The 18,695-nt window shown below is 43.6% G+C and overlaps 2 protein-coding genes across 3 annotated transcripts in view; one reads left to right on the forward strand and one right to left on the reverse strand.

Annotated features, from left to right (window-relative positions):
- The window catches only part of FBXO36 (F-box protein 36), a 451,851-nt gene that overhangs the window by 428,443 nt on the left and 4,713 nt on the right, over nucleotides 1–18,695 (reverse strand). The window lies entirely within an intron of this gene.
- The window catches only part of DNER (delta/notch like EGF repeat containing), a 363,829-nt gene that overhangs the window by 128,962 nt on the left and 216,172 nt on the right, over nucleotides 1–18,695 (forward strand). For both annotated transcript variants that reach the window (XM_050751101.1, XM_050751102.1), the window contains exons 2-4: nucleotides 2,817–3,155; nucleotides 7,046–7,140; nucleotides 9,492–9,658. In XM_050751101.1, the coding sequence (XP_050607058.1) occupies nucleotides 2,817–3,155; nucleotides 7,046–7,140; nucleotides 9,492–9,658 (601 nt within the window). The remainder of the gene's footprint in view (nucleotides 1–2,816; nucleotides 3,156–7,045; nucleotides 7,141–9,491; nucleotides 9,659–18,695) is intronic.

The raw sequence follows: 18,695 nt of genomic DNA on the forward strand, positions 1-18,695 counted from the left end.
GATATCAAAGTTGTGGTGCTATGTTATGGAAAGAACTCTTGGCTGAAAATCAGAAGACATGGTCTGCTAGTATGGTAGCTGTGAGAGGTCATTCAACTCCTCTGCCTGTTCTTTTTTTTTTTTTTTTGAGGTGAAGTCTTGTTCTGTTGCCCAGGCTGGAGTGCAGTGGCACAATCTTGGCTTACTGCAACCTCCGCTTCCCAGGTTCAAGTGATTCTCCCGCCTTAGCCTTTCTAGTAGCTAGGATTACAGGTGTCCACCACCACGCCCGGCTAAGTTTTGTATTTTGAGTAGAGATGAGGCTTTGCCATGTTGGCCGGGCTGGTCTTGAACTCCTCACCTCGTGATCCGCTTGCCTTGGCCTCTCAAAGTGCTGGGATTACAGGCGCGAGCCACCGCACCCGGCCCTCTGCTCTTCTTTTTCTCGAAGTGATACGGGTTCAGAAAATCCTTCTCCATTTCAATGTTGGTGTGAAGAGAAGCTACTCTATGTTCTTTGAAAACTCTAAACGGCTCTCTTGGGGAGGGTAGGTGTCGTGCCTGTTACCGTGGGAAGGGTGCGTACATGTGCTTGACTGATTTCTCTGAAGGAATGTGGACTTCTGCTGTGCTTGGCTCTCCTTCTGAGGAGGCCCCTGCCTCTCTGAGGACTGGTAGTTGTCAGCTGTGGGCTGTGGCAATGGAGCTGAAGCTGTGAGGCCTCTCAGGCCACCAGATAGGTGGTCCTTGCCTTAGTAATGTCATTCTCTAAGCTGCACAATGGAGGTTTGGACTTTCAGAATTAAGTTTTGCATTGATCCCTTGTGGTTTAAATGTATTTCTGCCTTTATAATGCATGTATTGAAATTCTTATTTGTGACTACATCAACCTCAGATGTTTTAAAAGTTGATTTCAGAAACATGGCTTTGAATGTCTCCTTTGTTCAAGTGAATAAAATTCTTCTGGTTGCATAATTCTTGAGGTGACAGCCATTCCACAAGGCCTTCCTAAAAATAAATCAGAAACAAGATAACAACATCGTGACTAAACAAGAAGTTCACATTCCTCCCTTTTCACGTGTTGCCTTCCAAATGTTGATCAATCTATCGTGTCTACTTTTTCCAACAATTTTTTAAAAAGTCCCATCATATAGCCTATGTTCCTGGACAGGCTGGGAATAGAGCAGTGAACACAGTAGATAAAATCTCTGAATTCATGCAGCTCACATTTTTGCAGGAGAGGGGTAAAGAAGAGACTACTTTAGATTTCACAGTGAGGGAAGGCTTCTGCTAGAAGGAGCATTTGAGTAGAGGATGGAATGAAATGAGGAAGAGAAGCCATGCAACGTCTGGAGAAAAAGTGTTCCAGGCAGGGGGTCCAGCAGGTGCAAAGGGCCTGAGGTGGCAATCAACTTGGTATAGTCCAGGGAGAGAGACAAGGTAAGGACGGGAGGCTACAAGGGAGGAGGAAGGTTTGTGGGAGGAGAAGAAGGGGCCTGACCAAAAAGAGCTTTGTCTGCCGAAGAAGGAGTTTGGATTTTACTTTGAGTTGATAGATTGTAAATACTGTAAATTAATTATTGACAGTTGAAATATTCTCTTCAGACACAAATCCATTGACTCTGATCTGAGCTTCTGTGAAGGAATTGCCAAGTGAGAGCATAGAATTAATGTGGTATTTTTGAAGCTTCATTTGATTCAAGCCCAAATCCCTTAATATTCCTTAAGGAGTCTGTTGGAAGTTGCTTGATGGGAATGATTAGCAGAACGAGTAGCCGATTTGCCATGCAGAGTTCTCTCCATGTATGTTGAAGTGTGTGAACTCACTTTAACAGGAGAGTGAGGGTCCCATTTCTCTGACGTTTATTCTGTACGGAATTCTATTTTGCAGTCAGCCCTGAGCAGCCAGGGGTATATCAGCTAGAGATCTGATTTTCTCTTTATCACAGAAACAAATCATAATTGAATCGGTGCTGAGAACATGACTGAACCCTTGCGCTATCTCAAGAGGAGCAGGTGGTTTTTTCACATCGTTTTGTAGCGTGTGTCCGACTACCAACAAATGGCCATTCAGAGGTCAACAGCGAAGGACTCTCAGATAAACACTTTCCCCAGACCTCGAACATAATTTAAACACATATAACTGAGTTCTCATCTTCCATATCTGGCGAGGGATGGGGTCACAGTTCTCTGTAATCACCCTCCAAAATAATGAGATAAAAAATTTCATAAAATTCTGCTTAAGTCCCCACCACAGTCTCTTCTAGCCAGCAACTGTCATGCAAACTGATCATTTTGGAAGTCTTTAATTAAATAGTACAGTATCACCTTAAAAAGTAGTGTTGACCAGTTAGGAAACTAAGAGATACAGGTAAGCGCATCTGCAGGGCAGATAAAGTGGGCAGTCTTTTCTCATGAGGAAACCTTGCAAAGGTGCAGAACGTGGAAAAGGAGATTCCAATTTAGATTCCTAATATCATTTCGCAGCTGAAAATGTCAAAGTTGGTATCTTCCTAATGAGTTTTAACTATTTTTGCCCTAGAAAATTCCTCTAAATAATTGGTTCCTGAAATCAACATTATTGGGCATTCTGGGTTTCGAGGAGGCTGCTCTCCGCTTTGTATTTTCTTGCTGGGTGCCTCTTATTTGTGGTAAGGTTAATGTTGGGATGACCTTGGTGAACATCCCCCTGCAACAGCACAAGTAGTTAAGACGTATATTCCACAGGAACAGCGTTTCCATTAGAGCAGTCGCTCTGAGACACAGAGCTAATTTCCCAGTGATGGCACCACTTTTCTTATGAGGGAATAATTGACCCATTTATGGTCTCATTTCAGCTTGTTGCAGATCCTTGTGCCAGCAACCCTTGTCACCATGGCAACTGTAGCAGCAGCAGCAGCAGCAGCAGCAGCAGCAGCAGCAGCAGCAGCAGCAGCAGCGATGGCTACCTCTGCATTTGCAATGAAGGCTATGAAGGTCCCAACTGTGAACAGGCACTTCCCAGTCTCCCAGCCACTGGCTGGACCGAATCCATGGCACCCAGACAGCTTCAGCCTGTCCCCGCTACTCAGGAGCCTGACAAAATCCTGCCGCACTCTCAGGCAACCGTGACATTGCCTACCTGGCAGCCGAAAACAGGGCAGAAAGTTGTAGAAATGAAATGGGATCAAGTGGAGGTGAGAACGTTCTATCGTGTACATTTTTACATTAGGAACCAGAAATCTTAAAGTGATTCCAGTGGTTCTAGTATCAGCAATGAAAATTGAAAACATTTTAAGTTAAATCACGAGCAAAATATGTCCCTAAACTTATTCCTGTCTGCATTTGTGTGTACGATGGTTTTGTACGTATAAAAAGAGTAAACAAAAAAATGAATCAAATTATTTTTTGGAATGGTATCCACATGTATTTCGGTGAGATAACCTTAGATTTTGGGGCAGACAGCTCAGTGTAGCCATGTAAAGGAACATGTCATAGGATCCTCCATTGCTGACCTTATTTTCCTTCCTGGGGGTGTGTCTTAGTCTGTTAAGACTGCTGTCACAAAAACGCCACAAACTGGGTTGCTTATAACCAACACACAGTATTGGTCCATTCTTGTGTGGCTGTGAAGAAATACATGAGGCTGGGCAATTTATAGAGGAAAGGGATTTCTTGGCTCATTGTTCTTTAGGCTGTACATAAAGCATGGCACTAGCATCTGCTTGTGGTGAGCCTCTGGAAGCTTACAATCATGGCAGAAGGCAAAGGGGAGCCAGTGTGTCACGTGGTGAGAGTGAGGGCAAGAGAGAGAAGGGAGACGTCCCAGAAAACAATCCAATCTCACATGAACTCACTTATCACCAACGGGACGGTGCTGTCTTTCATGAGGAATCTGCCCCCATGGCCCAAACATCTCCTACCAGACCCCACCTCCCACATTGGAGATCACATTTCCATATGAGATATGAAGACACATATCCAAACCATATCACAGACATGTATTTCTCACAGCTTTGGAGACTAGGAAGTCCACGATCAAGGCAGATTCAGAATCTGATGAGGGCCTGCTTCTTCACAGCCCGCATCTTCTCACTGTAATCTCACATGGTGGAAGGCGCTTTGGAGCTCTTTCAGGTCTTTTACAAGGGCACTGATCTCATTTGCCAGCCCTGTGCCCTCCTAACCTGACCACCTCTCAAAGGCCCCACATCTTTTTTTTGTCTTTTTTTTTTTTTTTTTTTCCTTTTTGTGGAGAACGGGGTCTCGCTATATTACCCAGGCAGGTCTCGAACTCCTGGGCTCAAGCTATCCTCCCGCCTCTGCCTCCCTGAGAGCTGGGATTACAGGCGTGAGCCACCGCGCCCGGCCAGGCCCCACATCTTAATACCATTATCATGGAGGTTAGGATTTCACTCATGAATTTAGAGGGGCGCAAACATTCAGACCACGGCAGACCACAACGCTCAACTATTTTTTCTTTCTGTTGTTATTTAGGTTCTATTTTTGGTACCTTGAAGTATTTCAGTGGGGTTTAGAAAAAAGAAGCTATCAATGATTTTGACATATTTTTAGAATGCATTTGACAAAGAAACTTCCAAGTTTTATTTATTTTGGCAATAGCAAAGTCTGTTTGTTGGAACTTCTCCTATCTGAGTTTGAGTTTGGCTGTTTTATCTTCAAGCTCTTCAAAAGTCTTTTCAGTAGGCTCCTAGAAATTGACATAAAATAAATAAATGCTGGCTAGAAGAGTTGGGGAACAAATCCAAACCATGAGTTTGAAGTGACATTGGGGTATGTAATTCCATTCTATATCTTATACTTTATATGTATGACATCCATATAAACCTGTGTCGGTATATTATTATTACAAGTTTCACAGTGTAAATGAAAAAAAAAAAAACCAGAGATTTTTGCATAGCATGTATTAGAGTCAAGGAATGTGTCTAGAAATTTCCTTTATTGTTTTAAAAGAGATAGTAGCATTTCTCCTTTTATTTTCTTGAGTAATTCTTACCAGTTGACCCACTTTTTTTTTTTTTTTTGGCATTACCGCACAGCTTATGAAGGCCACATTCAGACTGCAGGGCAATGTTTTTAGCTTACCTACAAAACTGTGAACTTGTTCTGATTTCAGACTTTTAATAAATGCTTTGAAGTTATGATGTTAATGTTTCTTTGCTGGCTGACTCAGTTCTTAAATGTGAACTAGATTTGATTCAAGTTTATCAAAGAAGTGCCCTTTAAAAGAAAATTTTTCCCCAGCCAGCCATTTCAATCTATTTATTTAAAGTCATGTTATTTTACAGTTGGTAAGTGTAAAAAGAAATGCCTCGTCTTCCTGCTGGGCGCGGTGGCTCACGCCTGTAATTCCAGCACTTTGGGGGGCTGAGGAGGGTGGATCACGGGGTCAGGAGATCGAGACCATCCTGGCTAACATGGTGACACCCTGTCTCTACTAAAAATACAAAAAATTAACCAGGTGTGGTGGCGGGCGCCTGTAGTCCCAGCTACTCCGGAGGCTGAGGCAGGAGAATGGCGTGAACCCGGGAGGCGGAGCTTGCAGTGAGCCGAGATTGCAGCCACTGCACTCCAGTTTGGGTGACAGAGCCAGACTCCGTCTCAATTAAAAAAAAAAAGAGGCCGGGCGCGGTGGCTCAAGCCTGTAATCCCAGCACTTTGGGAGGCCAAGACGGGCGGATCACGAGGTCAGGAGATCGAGACCATCCTGGCTAACACGGTGAAACCCCGTCTCTACTAAGAAATACAAAAAACTAGCCGGGCGAGGTGGCGGCGCCTGTAGTCCCAGCTACTCCGGAGGCTGAGGCAGGAGAATGGCATAAACCCGGGAGGCGGAGCTTGCAGTGAGCTGAGATCCGGCCACTGCACTCCAGCCTGGGCGACAGAGCGAGACTCCGCCTCAAAAAAAAAAAAAAAAAAAAGAAAGAAAGAAAGAAAGAAATGCCTCGTCTTCCTATATCATGGGTTATTTCTTAGGCTGTTCATGAGGCAGGTTTAAAGTGCCAGAGGAAGACATGTTAATATGTATGCCTAACCTGATGGAAACCAGGAGGCATATTACTACCCCCTTTCCATGAAGTAATGATGCTTTGGAAGCATAAAGTTATTTGGAGCCTTAGAGGCTTGGGTAACAGCCATCTGTTATACAAATTTAACAAGTTATACTCACATCTTTGAATATCAGTGGTGGGGTTTATCCATAGAATTTCACTGTAGGGCATTCTGGAAAATAATATCTAAGTGTGGGCTGTGGAGTGAAATTGCTGAGGGTTTCTGTATTGTTCTCAATTAATTCTGTGATGATGAATACTTTTAATATTGCTTCATTTTCATTGACATGGGGGAGGACAGCAACTGTGGCATGAGGAATAAGTGCATAAACTGGCCAGGAGTATCTCACTGGACATAGCTCAAGGTTTTGGAATATGCTTTTTGATGAGCACAGTCCTCCCGCCACCAGTTGAACTTCTCTTTTAAAAAATACACATCCATATAATACTTTTGGGAAATAATTTAAAAGTGAAGGTATAGCCTACAAGGAAAAAGAAAGGCAGCGTTCAAGCTCCCCAGCCTCAGCATGTGCTCCTGGACCTACCAGCACAGAGAGGAGTCATCAGGCCTGATACTACATGCCCTTTGCAAGTTGAAGGCTGACTTGCCTACTCATTAGGCTTTTACCTGCTGTTTGTAAGTTAGTCCTTAAAGTTGGCCTCCTGGTTACCATCAGGTTAGGCATCGTGCAAGGGTCAATGACTGCTTGTTAAATGAATGGAAAAAGAGCAGGGAGTGACATCTGCTTCCCGTCTTGCAATATCCTATTGATCAGTTTTAACAATCCCAGGAATTTGTAGATTGCTCTCAGGGAAGCTGTTGCATTTCAGAACATCGAATGACAGAGATTTCATTTTCTTTTGAGTTTGTAAGGCTTCATTTCTTCATCTCCTCTCTAGCCCTACCCCCGCATCATCAAAAGGGATGAAGGAAATTCAGCATGGAATTGTGCTTTATCATATTATGTTATACTATAAACAACCCCAATCACATGTCAGTTTTTTTTCCTTCCCAGGTGATCCCAGATATTGCCTGTGGGAATGCCAGTTCTAACAGCTCTGCGGGTGGCCGCCTGGTAACCTTTGAAGTGCCACAGAACACCTCAGTCAAGTAAGATAATTCTGAGTTACAAACTGTTAAGAGTGATGCTGTGACCTATATGTGGGGTTGTGTCCATCCATGGACCTGGTGTGTCAGTGGCCAGTCAAGTGAGAAATGTGAGCAGATTCCACGGGTAGGTGTGGCCCCTGTCATTTGAAAACTAGAGGAAGCGATTTCAGAGATTACAGTGAGGGTCGTCAAGCTGGAGATGTGGAATTGAGAAATTGGACTGGATGAGTCTGGTGTGAGGTGACAATTCGTGCGGCCTTAGATAAGATCCCAGCCAGATTCCTTGTCTCCTAAATGCTTTGCTTCCCAAATTATTGGCCCCTTAAGGTTTTAAGGAACGATCAGTTACATTAAGATGCATAATTTGGCCCAAATTTAAAATCTACATATTACAATTTTCTCTTTATTTTTGATTATTTTTACTTATTTATTTTTACAATTTTCTCTTTAAAAGCAAGCGTACAAAGAGAGTGTTTTGTTTTAAACTCAAGCTCTTTCAAATGGCAGGGTCCACTGTCACCGGTGGGGAAGAGGGAGAGGCATAGGGAAGGAGTGCTGGCTGAGACCTGGTATGTGTGGTGCTTTATGTGAGGCTCAAGTCAGCAGGTGCCCGGGAGCACAAAGCTGGGGGTGGGATATGGGCCAGTATTAGGGTGCCTCAGGCCAGCTGATAACCCTGCACTGCCCATCCTTCTCTGTTGCCATTGACTGCCGCCCTCCCCACACTTTCCATGCAACCTAAGGGGCATTTGCTGCCCAGTCTTTGGGGATTTTTAGAAGACTGGGAACATGTGTCCCCAGGTGGGGTTAACCAGGTGGATGCATTGGCTCCCTTTTAAGGGGCCTGCAGGCACTATAGGTCTCTTCCACGTATCCATGGCCATTTTTGTCTATCTGGCTTTCTAAACAATGGAGTCCCTGAACATGTTTGGAAGAGCGACTTTGTTACATCGCTCTTGCACCCTGGCTCCCCACAGCCTTGAACTCACTCTGGCAAGGGAAGAGCCTGGAAGGGCTGCTTGGGAACCCCTTGGGCTCAGGAGGAACACCCCCATTGGGAGAGGAGGGAGAGGTGGAGTCTGAGGCAGCTTCCAGCTCTACCAGCAGGGGGACCCCGGTCCTAAGTGTTTCTTTCACTGCTCAAATGACAGCTTAAATCCCGGCGGTCCTGGTCTAGTTTTAGGAGCAGGATCTCTAGTTTCCTTTACTCTTATGAAAACATCTCTCAGCCTTTTCTTGTCTAGATCATATTATCTTACCTTGATAAACCTTTCCGAATTTTCTGGTCTTCTATCTCGTTAAATGCTTTTGTTTTTTTCCTCTCGACAAACCTGCCATTCTCTGAGACTCCCTTCGGCTGCAGAACGGGACAGAATTAGCAGAGTCTGACTCAGACGAAGTGAGATGGGAGTGCCCGGTGACCTGTGGGCTCTGAATTCACTTGTGGGGGTTACTAGCTCCTTACACTTTCATTTCCTCATGAATTTAGTCACGTAGCAAAGCTTTACTGAGCCCCTGCTGTATGCCAGGAGCTCTGTGCTAGGGGAGCGGCTCTGCAGAGTCTACTGTGATCTTCTCCAGGAGCACTGGGGAGAATGGGCAGCTGTTGGGATGTTGGCAAGTGGTCAGGGGTCTCTGGGAAGAGGTAATATGTGGGCTAGGAGCACATTTCCAAGGTGGAGAAGGAGACAAAGCTTGGGAGCTGAGAAAGAACTGGGTTGGGGTAGCTCCTAGTAGCTGAAGCATTGGGCTGTGAGGAGGAAGGCACAGGAGGGCAGCTGGGGTTGGGGTTGGGGTTGAGGTTGAGGTTGATGGGCTTTCTATAACATCCTATTCTCTGTGGGTTTTTTTTTTTTTTTAAACCAAAAATGAGCCAGGGGAAGCCTGAAGCATTGGGAGGTGGATTGTGTATGTGTGTGTGTGTGTGTGTGTGTGTGTGTGTGTGTGGGGAGGGGTTTGGGGAGGGGTGACACACTTTTGCTTATTTTGGCAGCATAACTCAGGTGGCTGTGTTGGGTTGCAGTCCACATTTATGACAAATTTAAGCAAAACTCTTTATGTTGTGTGGCTATGGAAGGATTTGTCTGAAAGAGAACTCAATGTACTCTTTTACTGTTCATCAAAGTGGTTACTCAAAGGTGAGTTACCAGTGACTCATTTTGTGGTACGCTGTGAACGAGTGGGAGTGTGCACAGTTATACTGGACACCCGCGTATCCGTTTATGCCATCGATTTCCTGGTATCTTGGTAGATGCATATGCCATCTTTATATTCATTTTTAATTTGAAGGACTGGTTCTAAGATGAATTTTTCTGAAAGGAGCTTTCTGTTTACATCATTCCTGTTTCCAGGATTCGGCAAGATGCCACTGCCTCACTGATTTTGCTCTGGAAGGTCACGGCCACAGGATTCCAACAGTGCTCCCTCATAGATGGACGAAGTGTGACCCCCCTTCAGGCTTCAGGGGGACTGGTCCTCCTGGAGGAGATGCTCACCTTGGGGAATAATCACTTTATTGGTGAGTTACCAAAATCTTCTACTCAACACTGCATCTGATTCAACCCTACCTTGGTTTGGTGTTGAGACAGTAAGAAGGGAATTTTGCTCAGATAATCTGAATTCTAGCCATCAATGCTATTTCCTCCACTTTGGTAAGGTTTTAGAATAAAAACTGGATTCTAACATAATATTTCTTTCTTTTTTTTTTTTTTTTTTCACTGAGTCTCGCTCAGTCACCTAGGCTGGAGTGCACTGGCGCGATCTCGGCTCACTGCAACCACTGCCTCCCGAGTTCAAGTGATTCTCCTGCCTTAGCCTCCTGAGCAACTGGGACTACAGGCACCCATCATCACACTCGGCTCATTTTGCATTTTTAGTAGAGATGGGGTTTCACCACCCTGGCCAGGTTGGTCTCGAAATCCTGACCGCAGGTGATCCGCCTGCCTCGGCCTCCCAAAGTGTTGGGATTACAGGCATGAGCCACCGAGCCTGACCCTGACATAATATTTCTAGTGTGGCTCAAAGTGGAAAAGGCTTGGGCTCTGGAATCCAGTGACTGTGTTCCAGCCCTGGCGAAGGCATCACAGGTGTGTGATCTTTGGTACTGAACGCTCTGGCCGTCAGTTTTCCTCTGGATTCTTTCATCTGCTTCTTTTTCCAGGAATTGTGGGCAACTTGAGGTGTTGGATGTTGATCTCTCAGGATAACTTTTGTTACCACTTGATTCTGGCCTGACTTAGGGCGTTCAAGCACAGCACCTTGCAGTGATTTGCCACTGCAGGGCCTCCAACTCAGAAGTAACTGGTGGGATTACAGCTCTCTTTGGAGCCCCTCTCCTCCATAGCCACCCCTCCTGCATCAGTCACTTCTAACTTTTTACTCTCTCTTGAACTTGCTTCTGTAGTTTTAACCTTCTCAAACTACCACGTCCAATTAGCTGTTTTCTTTTCTTCTTCTTGTTTTTATTTAGACAGAGTCTCGCTCTGTCGCTCAGGCTGGAGTGCAATGGTGCAATCTCAGCTCACTGCAACCTTGGCCTCCCAGGTTCATGTAATTCCCCTGCCTCAGCCTCCCAAGTAGCTAGGAATACAGGCGTGCACCACCACACCCAGCTAAATTTTTTTTTTTGGTATTTTAGTAGAGATGGGGTTTCACCATGTTGGCCAGGATGGTCTCAATCTCCTGACCTCATGATCCGCCCACCTTGGCCTCCCAAAGTGCTGGGATTACAGGCCAATTCGTTGTTTTCTAATTTCTCTGTCTTGGTATAGAAATGGCCGCCAGAAAGACAGACCCTCAGTATTCCCTCCCCCACCCACTGCCTCTTGCTTGGACACTTGGACAGTTCCCAGAGGACCACCTTTCCCCTAGTTTAGTGTTCTGTGTCCTTTCAGTTGTCTTTGTTTCTCATCCAGCACATAGTACCTTTGGGGTTGGAACTTGGAACTCTTGTCCCTTCGTGTGCTGACATAATGTTCCATCTTGCATCTCAATTCAAAGGCCCAAGCTCAAGTTTAGAATCTACCCATCCCAGTCTAATGCACCCAAGCAGCTTCTTGCATCCTGCTCTTAATTCCTTCTCCTGTCTGACTATATATTGCAACCATCCTCACCTGGAGGATGGGGTAGGCATCCTCCTAACAGCACCTGTCTCTCAGGGTTGTTGGTCAGGTTACATTAGATAACGAATGTACAAGGGTAATTGACAAATGTTAAGGATTATCCTCGGGCATTTTCTCTATTTTTTTTCTGGAGAATACTAAATATTTTGCTAAATGGAAAATATGCATTTAGACTCACCCTCTAAAATATGATGCAAATATCATAATGAAGATAAAGGGATATAAGAAAGTGCTCAGGTCTCTATAATTTATATTGTATTTTATGTTTGACTGACCCTGTTCAGATGAGAAGGTCTTTTTTTAATCTTTGGAAGGCCAGCTGGGGGAGCAGGAATTTTACTGGGTGAAAAGAAGGTAAAGAGAAATTTGTCTGGGGAATGAACATGGCTTGTCAAAGAGAGGAGTGCGTTTAACTTCAGACTGGTGTTTGACTATCAGGATGAATGACAGATAATCAGAAATTGTGCGATAAAGTCTTGTCAAGAATCAAAGCTAAATTTCACTCCCCAATGCATTTCAAGTAACTGTTATTTGCTATCATATCTGCTGTAAAGATTTATCTAAAAGGACGTAGTTTCTATATTTTGATAGTTTTATTTTATATTGAATTTAAGTTTTTCTGTTTAGTATGACATGGAGCCAATATTAAAAGAAAACATATAAAGTGTCACTACTCTTTAAAATGTTCTTAACGTTACCAGAAGATACTTATTTGAGATACAGACAGTCTCTGACCTACGCTGGTTCCACTTAATGACTTTTTGACTTTACAATGGTTTGAAAGCTGTTAACATTCAATAGAAGCTGTATTTCAAGCACCCGTACAACTATTCTGTTTTTTACTTTCAGTACAGTATTCAATAAGTTGTATAAGATATTCAACAGTTTATTATAAAATAGGCTTTGTGTTAGATAATTTTGCCCATCTGCTGGTCAATGTTAGTGTTTTGAGCATGTTTAAATTAGGTGAGGCTAAGCTGTGAGGTTCAGTAGGTCAAGTCTATTACATGCATTTTTGACTTACAGTATTTTCAGTTTACACTAGGTTTATTGGGATGTGACCTCATTGTAAGTTGAGGAGTGTCTGTATAAGTTCACATTTTATACTACTTTTGGTTGTAACATAACTATGACCTTAGACTGACATTGGGATTGAGGATGGGGATTAATTGAGATGGATTTTCCAGTATTAATGTAAATTTATTCTTTTGGGATAGAAGAAATCTCTTGAACTCGTACATATTTTGAGCTCATTTTGCTAACCAAAAATTTTGTGGCAAAAATTATCTTAGATGAAATGTATTATTCCTTGGGGGAATAATCTTTAAAACTTTGATATATTAATAACTATGTTAAGGAATTCTTTTCCCCAAATTATAGTTTAGATTATGAGGAGAAGGCAATGATTTTGAGTAACATCCTTTATTTTGATAAACCATTTTTTTTTTCATTTTGAAAATTTGTTATCTTTCTAAATTTTCTAGTTAGGGCTTTCTGGGTCTTTTATGTGGCTTTGTAAGGAGATCACGATCTTTTGGTGTTATTCTCTTCAAAGGTAGCCAGCAGTCCTGTCCTGAGCTCTTCCTGGGGAAGGATGGCCAGGTTCCTAACCATGATAAATCAGCTCCACCTCCACACCGCCAGCTGCTTCTCTTACAAAATTTTTTCATCTTTAAGAAACAAGATGTATCTTTTGCAATCTTTGCAGAAGGCTGATGCTCACTATGTTGACATGTGTTTAACGCTCTTTTTGTTTTATTTTTAAAAAGGAGCTTATTAAAGCAATTTACTTTTACAATCTGGACTTTCTAGACCCAAATACGTTTTAGCTCAGGCTATTTTTTTTTTTTTTTTTTTTTTTTTTTTGAGACGGAGTCTCGCTCTGCCGCCCAGGCTGGAGTGCAGTGGCCGGATCTCAGCTCACTGCAAGCTCCGCCTCCCGGGTTCACGCCATTCTCCTGCCTCAGCCTCCCCAGTAGCTGGGACTACAGGCGCCCGCCACCTCGCCCGGCTAGTTTTTTGTATTTTTTAGTAGAGACGGGGTTTCACCGTGTCAGCCAGGATGGTCTCGATCTCCTGACCTCGTGATCCGCCCGCCTCGGCCTCCCAAAGTGCTGGGATTACAGGCTTGAGCCACCGCGCCCGGCCAGCTCAGGCTATTTTTAAGAGTACAGTGGCGTTCATTTAACAAACAAACCGATGCTAGGGTGGGCGGAAGAAAACTTCTACAGTAGAGGAAGAGTAAAGTTTCAGAATTATGTTGCTGTGTTTCTGTCCCTCCTGCTTGCTTTTTAGAGAGAAGTTTGAGGCACTTTCAGGAATTGACTGTCTCCTGCTTTCCCTTCGCTCTCGATAGTTTGCACATGCATAACTAAGGACCGCAAATGTTAAATTCAGCTGGATAATAAATAAATAAATAAATATAAACATAACTGATGGCCAAAGGTATTTTCCTGTTTCTATGCAACAGAGCAGAGGAGTCCCTTCTGTGTCTTTGGGAGACAAACTTGGTTGCTGTCACCAGATTTACACAAATACTCTTCAAAAGTTTATTGCCGGGAGCCTAATGTTCCTCATTCCAGATGAAGATAATATACTTACATTTGGCTTATTTCCATGTTATTACAGTTCATTTCTTTATGGTTTTCCTTCATGACCACTGCCTTGTTAATATTTATAGTGTTTTGCAGAGAGAAAGAGATGATAGAACTTTTTACCAAGTGTGTTGTTCTTCTCTCTGTGCCTCAACTTCTTTCCTCCTGTGTTGCCACCACATTTCGACTCTTCTGTCTCCTCTCTTTAATTATCTGTCCTGTTTTCCCTAAATATGTTACTTCCAAATATGTTATTTGCTTGATGCCACGCATTGGGGTACATATCTAAATTAGCCTTTGTTTAACGTTGTCTGTCTCACGGGGAGCATCGGAGGCGCTCATTAGTGTCCTGAATGATTCATTTGCTGGATGTTTCGTATTTTTGAAGAGTCAAATTCATTGCTCTAGTCACATTTCCATGAAACAGCTATGGCTTGCCTGTCTTAAGTATGAGATATATATGTATTTTTAAACTGGCTGTTGCTTAGATGTGATGGCCGATCTCAGGGGTGAGATTCAAACCAGATCTCTGGAGTGTGGCTTCTGTGTTAGGAAGCTGCTGAAGGTCACCATTTCCTTTGGTGAAAGCCCCTTTGGGCCGCTTTTAAGGCTTTTCCCCATCTTGCCCCCTGCCCTCAGGCATAGTTCTCCTCTATTCTGCGCAGTGGACTTCTGCCCTCCAGCTCACTGCCAGCCCCATCCTCACTGGGGATGCAACCGTCTCCCACCCCCGTTCTCTCTGAGCCTCAGACCTCTAAACACAACTCATTTCTAAGCCCTCACTGAAATCCCCCTCTTCTGGAGTGGTTTATGAAGAAAATGGCTGGTTAAAATTCTGTTCAACGTGCATTCTTAGATCTCCTTTAACTGCTACATTCTTATACACACAGAGGCACCCTGGAATATTCTAACAGTTATTCTCCCTGGAATATTCTCCTTTGGATCAGAAAACTCAGGCAGGGCCTGTCTGCTTTATCCACATTCCCTGCCTGCCTCAGAGAAACCCCAATTTTTTTCCTGCACACTTTTCTTTCTTATGGTTCGTGTTGTTACCTCCATCTGATATTCTACCCCTTCTCTCTTCTTTGAAGTTATTTTCATTTTGATCCAGTCTATTCCTCTCTCCATTGTTCCTTTGTAGTGGTCTTTCTAGCTTCCTATATTTGCCTTTTTCTTTTCCTTCATTCTGTTCTCCTGCCCATAGCCTACTATTTTTTCAATCGCGTTTATTAGGTACACATTTGTACCATCCTTTCTTACAGTTTCAGTACATTTTTTAAAATGTCTAACTTATAAGTGCACATTACTGTTTAATCCAGACCATTGGTATTTCACGTATGGCCTCCTAAAATGCTTCTCTCATAACTTTAGATCTGCTGTAACTTCACAAGGCGTGAATGGTACAACCCATGGCTGATAAGAATGTCCTTTCTGGAGCTGAGGTCATTTCTTCAGGATTATAGTCATCAAATTAACCACGGAACCCTGGAAACCAACAAATTGCAGGTCTTTGTAACCGACATCTTAACTGGATTAGAACGTTTCCCAGTCTGCCCGTGGCTCCTCTGAGCCTCCTGGGAGCTCTAGAGAGAGTGCTTTCAGTTGCCTTGATTCTACATTTCTAGCCTGAAAAGATTCTTGTTTTGAAAATGGTTGCTACGGCAGTGCATTCACTTTATTTGTTTGTTTGTTTTTCTCTTGAGAAATAAGACACGAATAACTAGGTGCTTTGGGAGATATAAGGAGGAATAAGACTTTTCTTTTACCAAAGTAGTGAGACTGTCCTGGTGCTCTGGCCCTTCACAGCCCCCAAGGTTTCGTGCTTATGGACTTACCTAATGCTCTGTCCTGACTGGCACAGTGATGCTTCCTTGGAGATACAGTGTTTTGTAGCCTAACAGTTTATACTATGTTTAGGGAAAAAAATGGAATTCTCAACACTCAGCCAACAAACACCATTGTTCTTAGGCAAAAGTTCCTAGTTTGGGCTCAGTGGGCCTCTGGTTTTGAGGTAGTCATAGGAGTCAAAAGTCCACTTCATATATCTCATGAATCTCCTGAAAATGTACTTGGGTATATCTGTGCATCCTTTTCAGGAGAGAGTCAAAACCTCATTGGATTCTCAAAGATATCCAAGTCCCTAAAAATTGTAGAGCACCACTTAAAGCTACCTGTGGGAGGATGTATGTTTTTCAGCATTCTCTGCTCATCCAGTCATATTTCCTTTGACAGATGTACTTGCTTCCTAAGTCTCCATATTGAGGAACTTAAATTATTTATTTATATCTGTAAGCAGCAGAGCTGTGGGAGATATTCAGTTCTGTATTAGTTTAGAAAAGATGCATTGCATGCCTCTCTTTTTCCAAGCACTGTGGTAGTCTGGACATGCAAAGATGATTTAGGTGTGGTCTCTGAGTGAATGCGGCAGCAGAAGCTTAGACAAGTGCCCAAGACAGGGTTGTATATAAGTGGCCATGGGATTCAGAGGAAGGAGCAGCTAACTCTGCCAGAGGGAGGGAAGGCAGGCCAGTATTCTCCTTGGATGTACAAAGGGCAGTGTGTGTGTGTGTGTGTGTGTGTGTGTATGTGGCATTTTGATGGCACAGTAGTCTGTGCTAATAAGATCATTTGATAACAGTGCTAGAAATGGACTAGTGGCCATCACAACTGGATGAGTTACATTTCAACAAGCATGTAACAGAACCTTTGAATATGGCACCTGCCTCCACCCAGCTGCCTCTTATCTTGGATATGAACACATTTATGTAAAGGTAGGGCTCAAGGTGTGGATGATATTTCTTGAGTTCTCTGTTTATCTTAGGAAAAAGAGGGATCTTCTAGTCTTCGATGTGAATTTCCAGGTAGTCCTTTGGAATTCCTTAGTAAAGCTCTGTTTTCTTATTCTTGAACTCTGCTTCCCTCCCTTCTGGGTAAACTATTCCTATAAGCCTAGTCCTTTAAAACGAAAGTCTCAAAAGCAACTGGAGCTGGAGTACCTCATTCTGTAAATTCGACAGAGAGTGATTTTGGAGAATGTCTTCCTGAAAGGCAGGGGACACCACTGGGACTATATTAGCTGGGGTAAGGGCTGCTGGCAGTATTGAAAAGCGGGGAAAGTTTCAGTAGAAAAGTAGGAGTGGGGAATGTTGCTAACATCTCAGCTTGGCTGGAGGGCTTCCTGAAGCCAGGAATGGTGGCCAGTGTTAATTTTCTGTGTGTGTCTGTGTTAGCAATTTAGGCATCAAGTCTCTAGATGTGTATTCCTTTGTCTCAGCCATTTCTTGACGAATCCTTTTGTTTCCTGCTCAGGAATTAAAAGGAATCCAGAGATTAAAAGGCCAGATCCTGCCACTCCCTAACTGCCCTCCTGTTCCGTCTTGCTACTGTCTGACTACCAGCTCCTGTGACTGCTTCCTGGCCATGTGGAGCAGCCAGGACCTGGCTCCCTGTGGAAGACTCAGGGTTACAGGGAAGAGATGGGAGGAGACAGGGTGAGTGACCGACCAGGACATGTCAGAAGAAAGGACTCCCATAGGTAGTGAAAGATCCTTAGCATACGTTTTTCTGTTGTCAGAAAAGCCCACGGGGAGATGCAGAACCAAACTAGTAATTCACCTCTTGGTACTGTGAAGAGCTGAGGGTCTGCGTGTCTCTTTTCTGTACACTCTGACTTTAGGTGAGATTTTCTCTGCCTCTAATATTCACTTAAGTTGAATTTCACTCTTTAATCTTACGTATTTCCGTGAGCCTCTCAGATCTTATAGAGTAAGTTAAGATATAAAGAAATAAGATAGTGGGCAGGACACTTAAATTTTTGGAATATTTTTTAACTTGATAGTATCTTTATTGATTATATATTTTTCAGGATCTTTGTGTCCCAGCTCTGATGCAGTGAAGCTGGGTTGATTCTCTAAAATGCATTAACTCATCTTTTGTAATCCATCTTTACTGAATGTAAATTCTTACTAGCACACTGGCACCCTGGAATATTCTAACAAGTTGTTCTCCCTGGAATATTCTCCTTTGGATCAGAAAACTCAGGCAGGGCATATCTGCTTTATCCACACTTATTTGTTTGTTTGTTTGTTTGTTTTTTTCTTTTGAGACAGCATCTCTCTTTGTTGCCCGTGCTGGAGAGCAATGGCGTGATCTCTGCTCACTGTAGCCTCTGCCTCCAGGGCTCAAGTGATTCTCCTGCCTCAGCCTCCTGAGTAGCTGGGATTACAGGCTCCCACCACCATGCCCAGCTAATTTTTGTATCTTTAGTAGAGATGGGGTCCTGACCTCAAATGATCCGCCTGCCTCAGCCTCCCAAAGTGCTGGGATTACAGGCATGAACCACGGCACCCGGCCTATCCACCCTTCTAGAACTGCCCATTTTCTATCACCGCCCCTTTCATTCTCATGTCAGGTCCTGTATTCTCCAGACCTGCCCAGTTACATGAAACCTCTAGTCTCTGGCCAATTCTCAAACAAGCCTGCAGTACTTTATTAGCTTTTATTGGTGGAGGGAGTTCCCATGTATATCTTACCATTCAAATCAAGTTTCCTGGGGTCCCTGGACCCTTGGTTGTACATTGAACTGGAATATTCTCCTCTAAATGCATAGACACTAAGCTTCCTCCAGCTTCCTAGAGCAAAACCTGATTTCCTTATGCATAAAGTCCCACTGTGCACAGTCCCAGCTTCATGACTCTTACCCTGACTAGCTGCTGCATCTGTGGCAGGTTCCCCTCTCTGTGGTCTGGACCCTGATTTCATGATAGTCCCAGTAGTTCTGCCTTGGACCATGACCTGTTCTTAGATACCAAGGCCAGCCCAGATTGGGGCTGTGTCTTTC

The sequence above is a fragment of the Macaca thibetana genome, chromosome 12 (assembly GCF_024542745.1).
Source record: "Macaca thibetana thibetana isolate TM-01 chromosome 12, ASM2454274v1, whole genome shotgun sequence".
Taxonomy (NCBI): Eukaryota; Metazoa; Chordata; class Mammalia; order Primates; family Cercopithecidae; genus Macaca; species Macaca thibetana.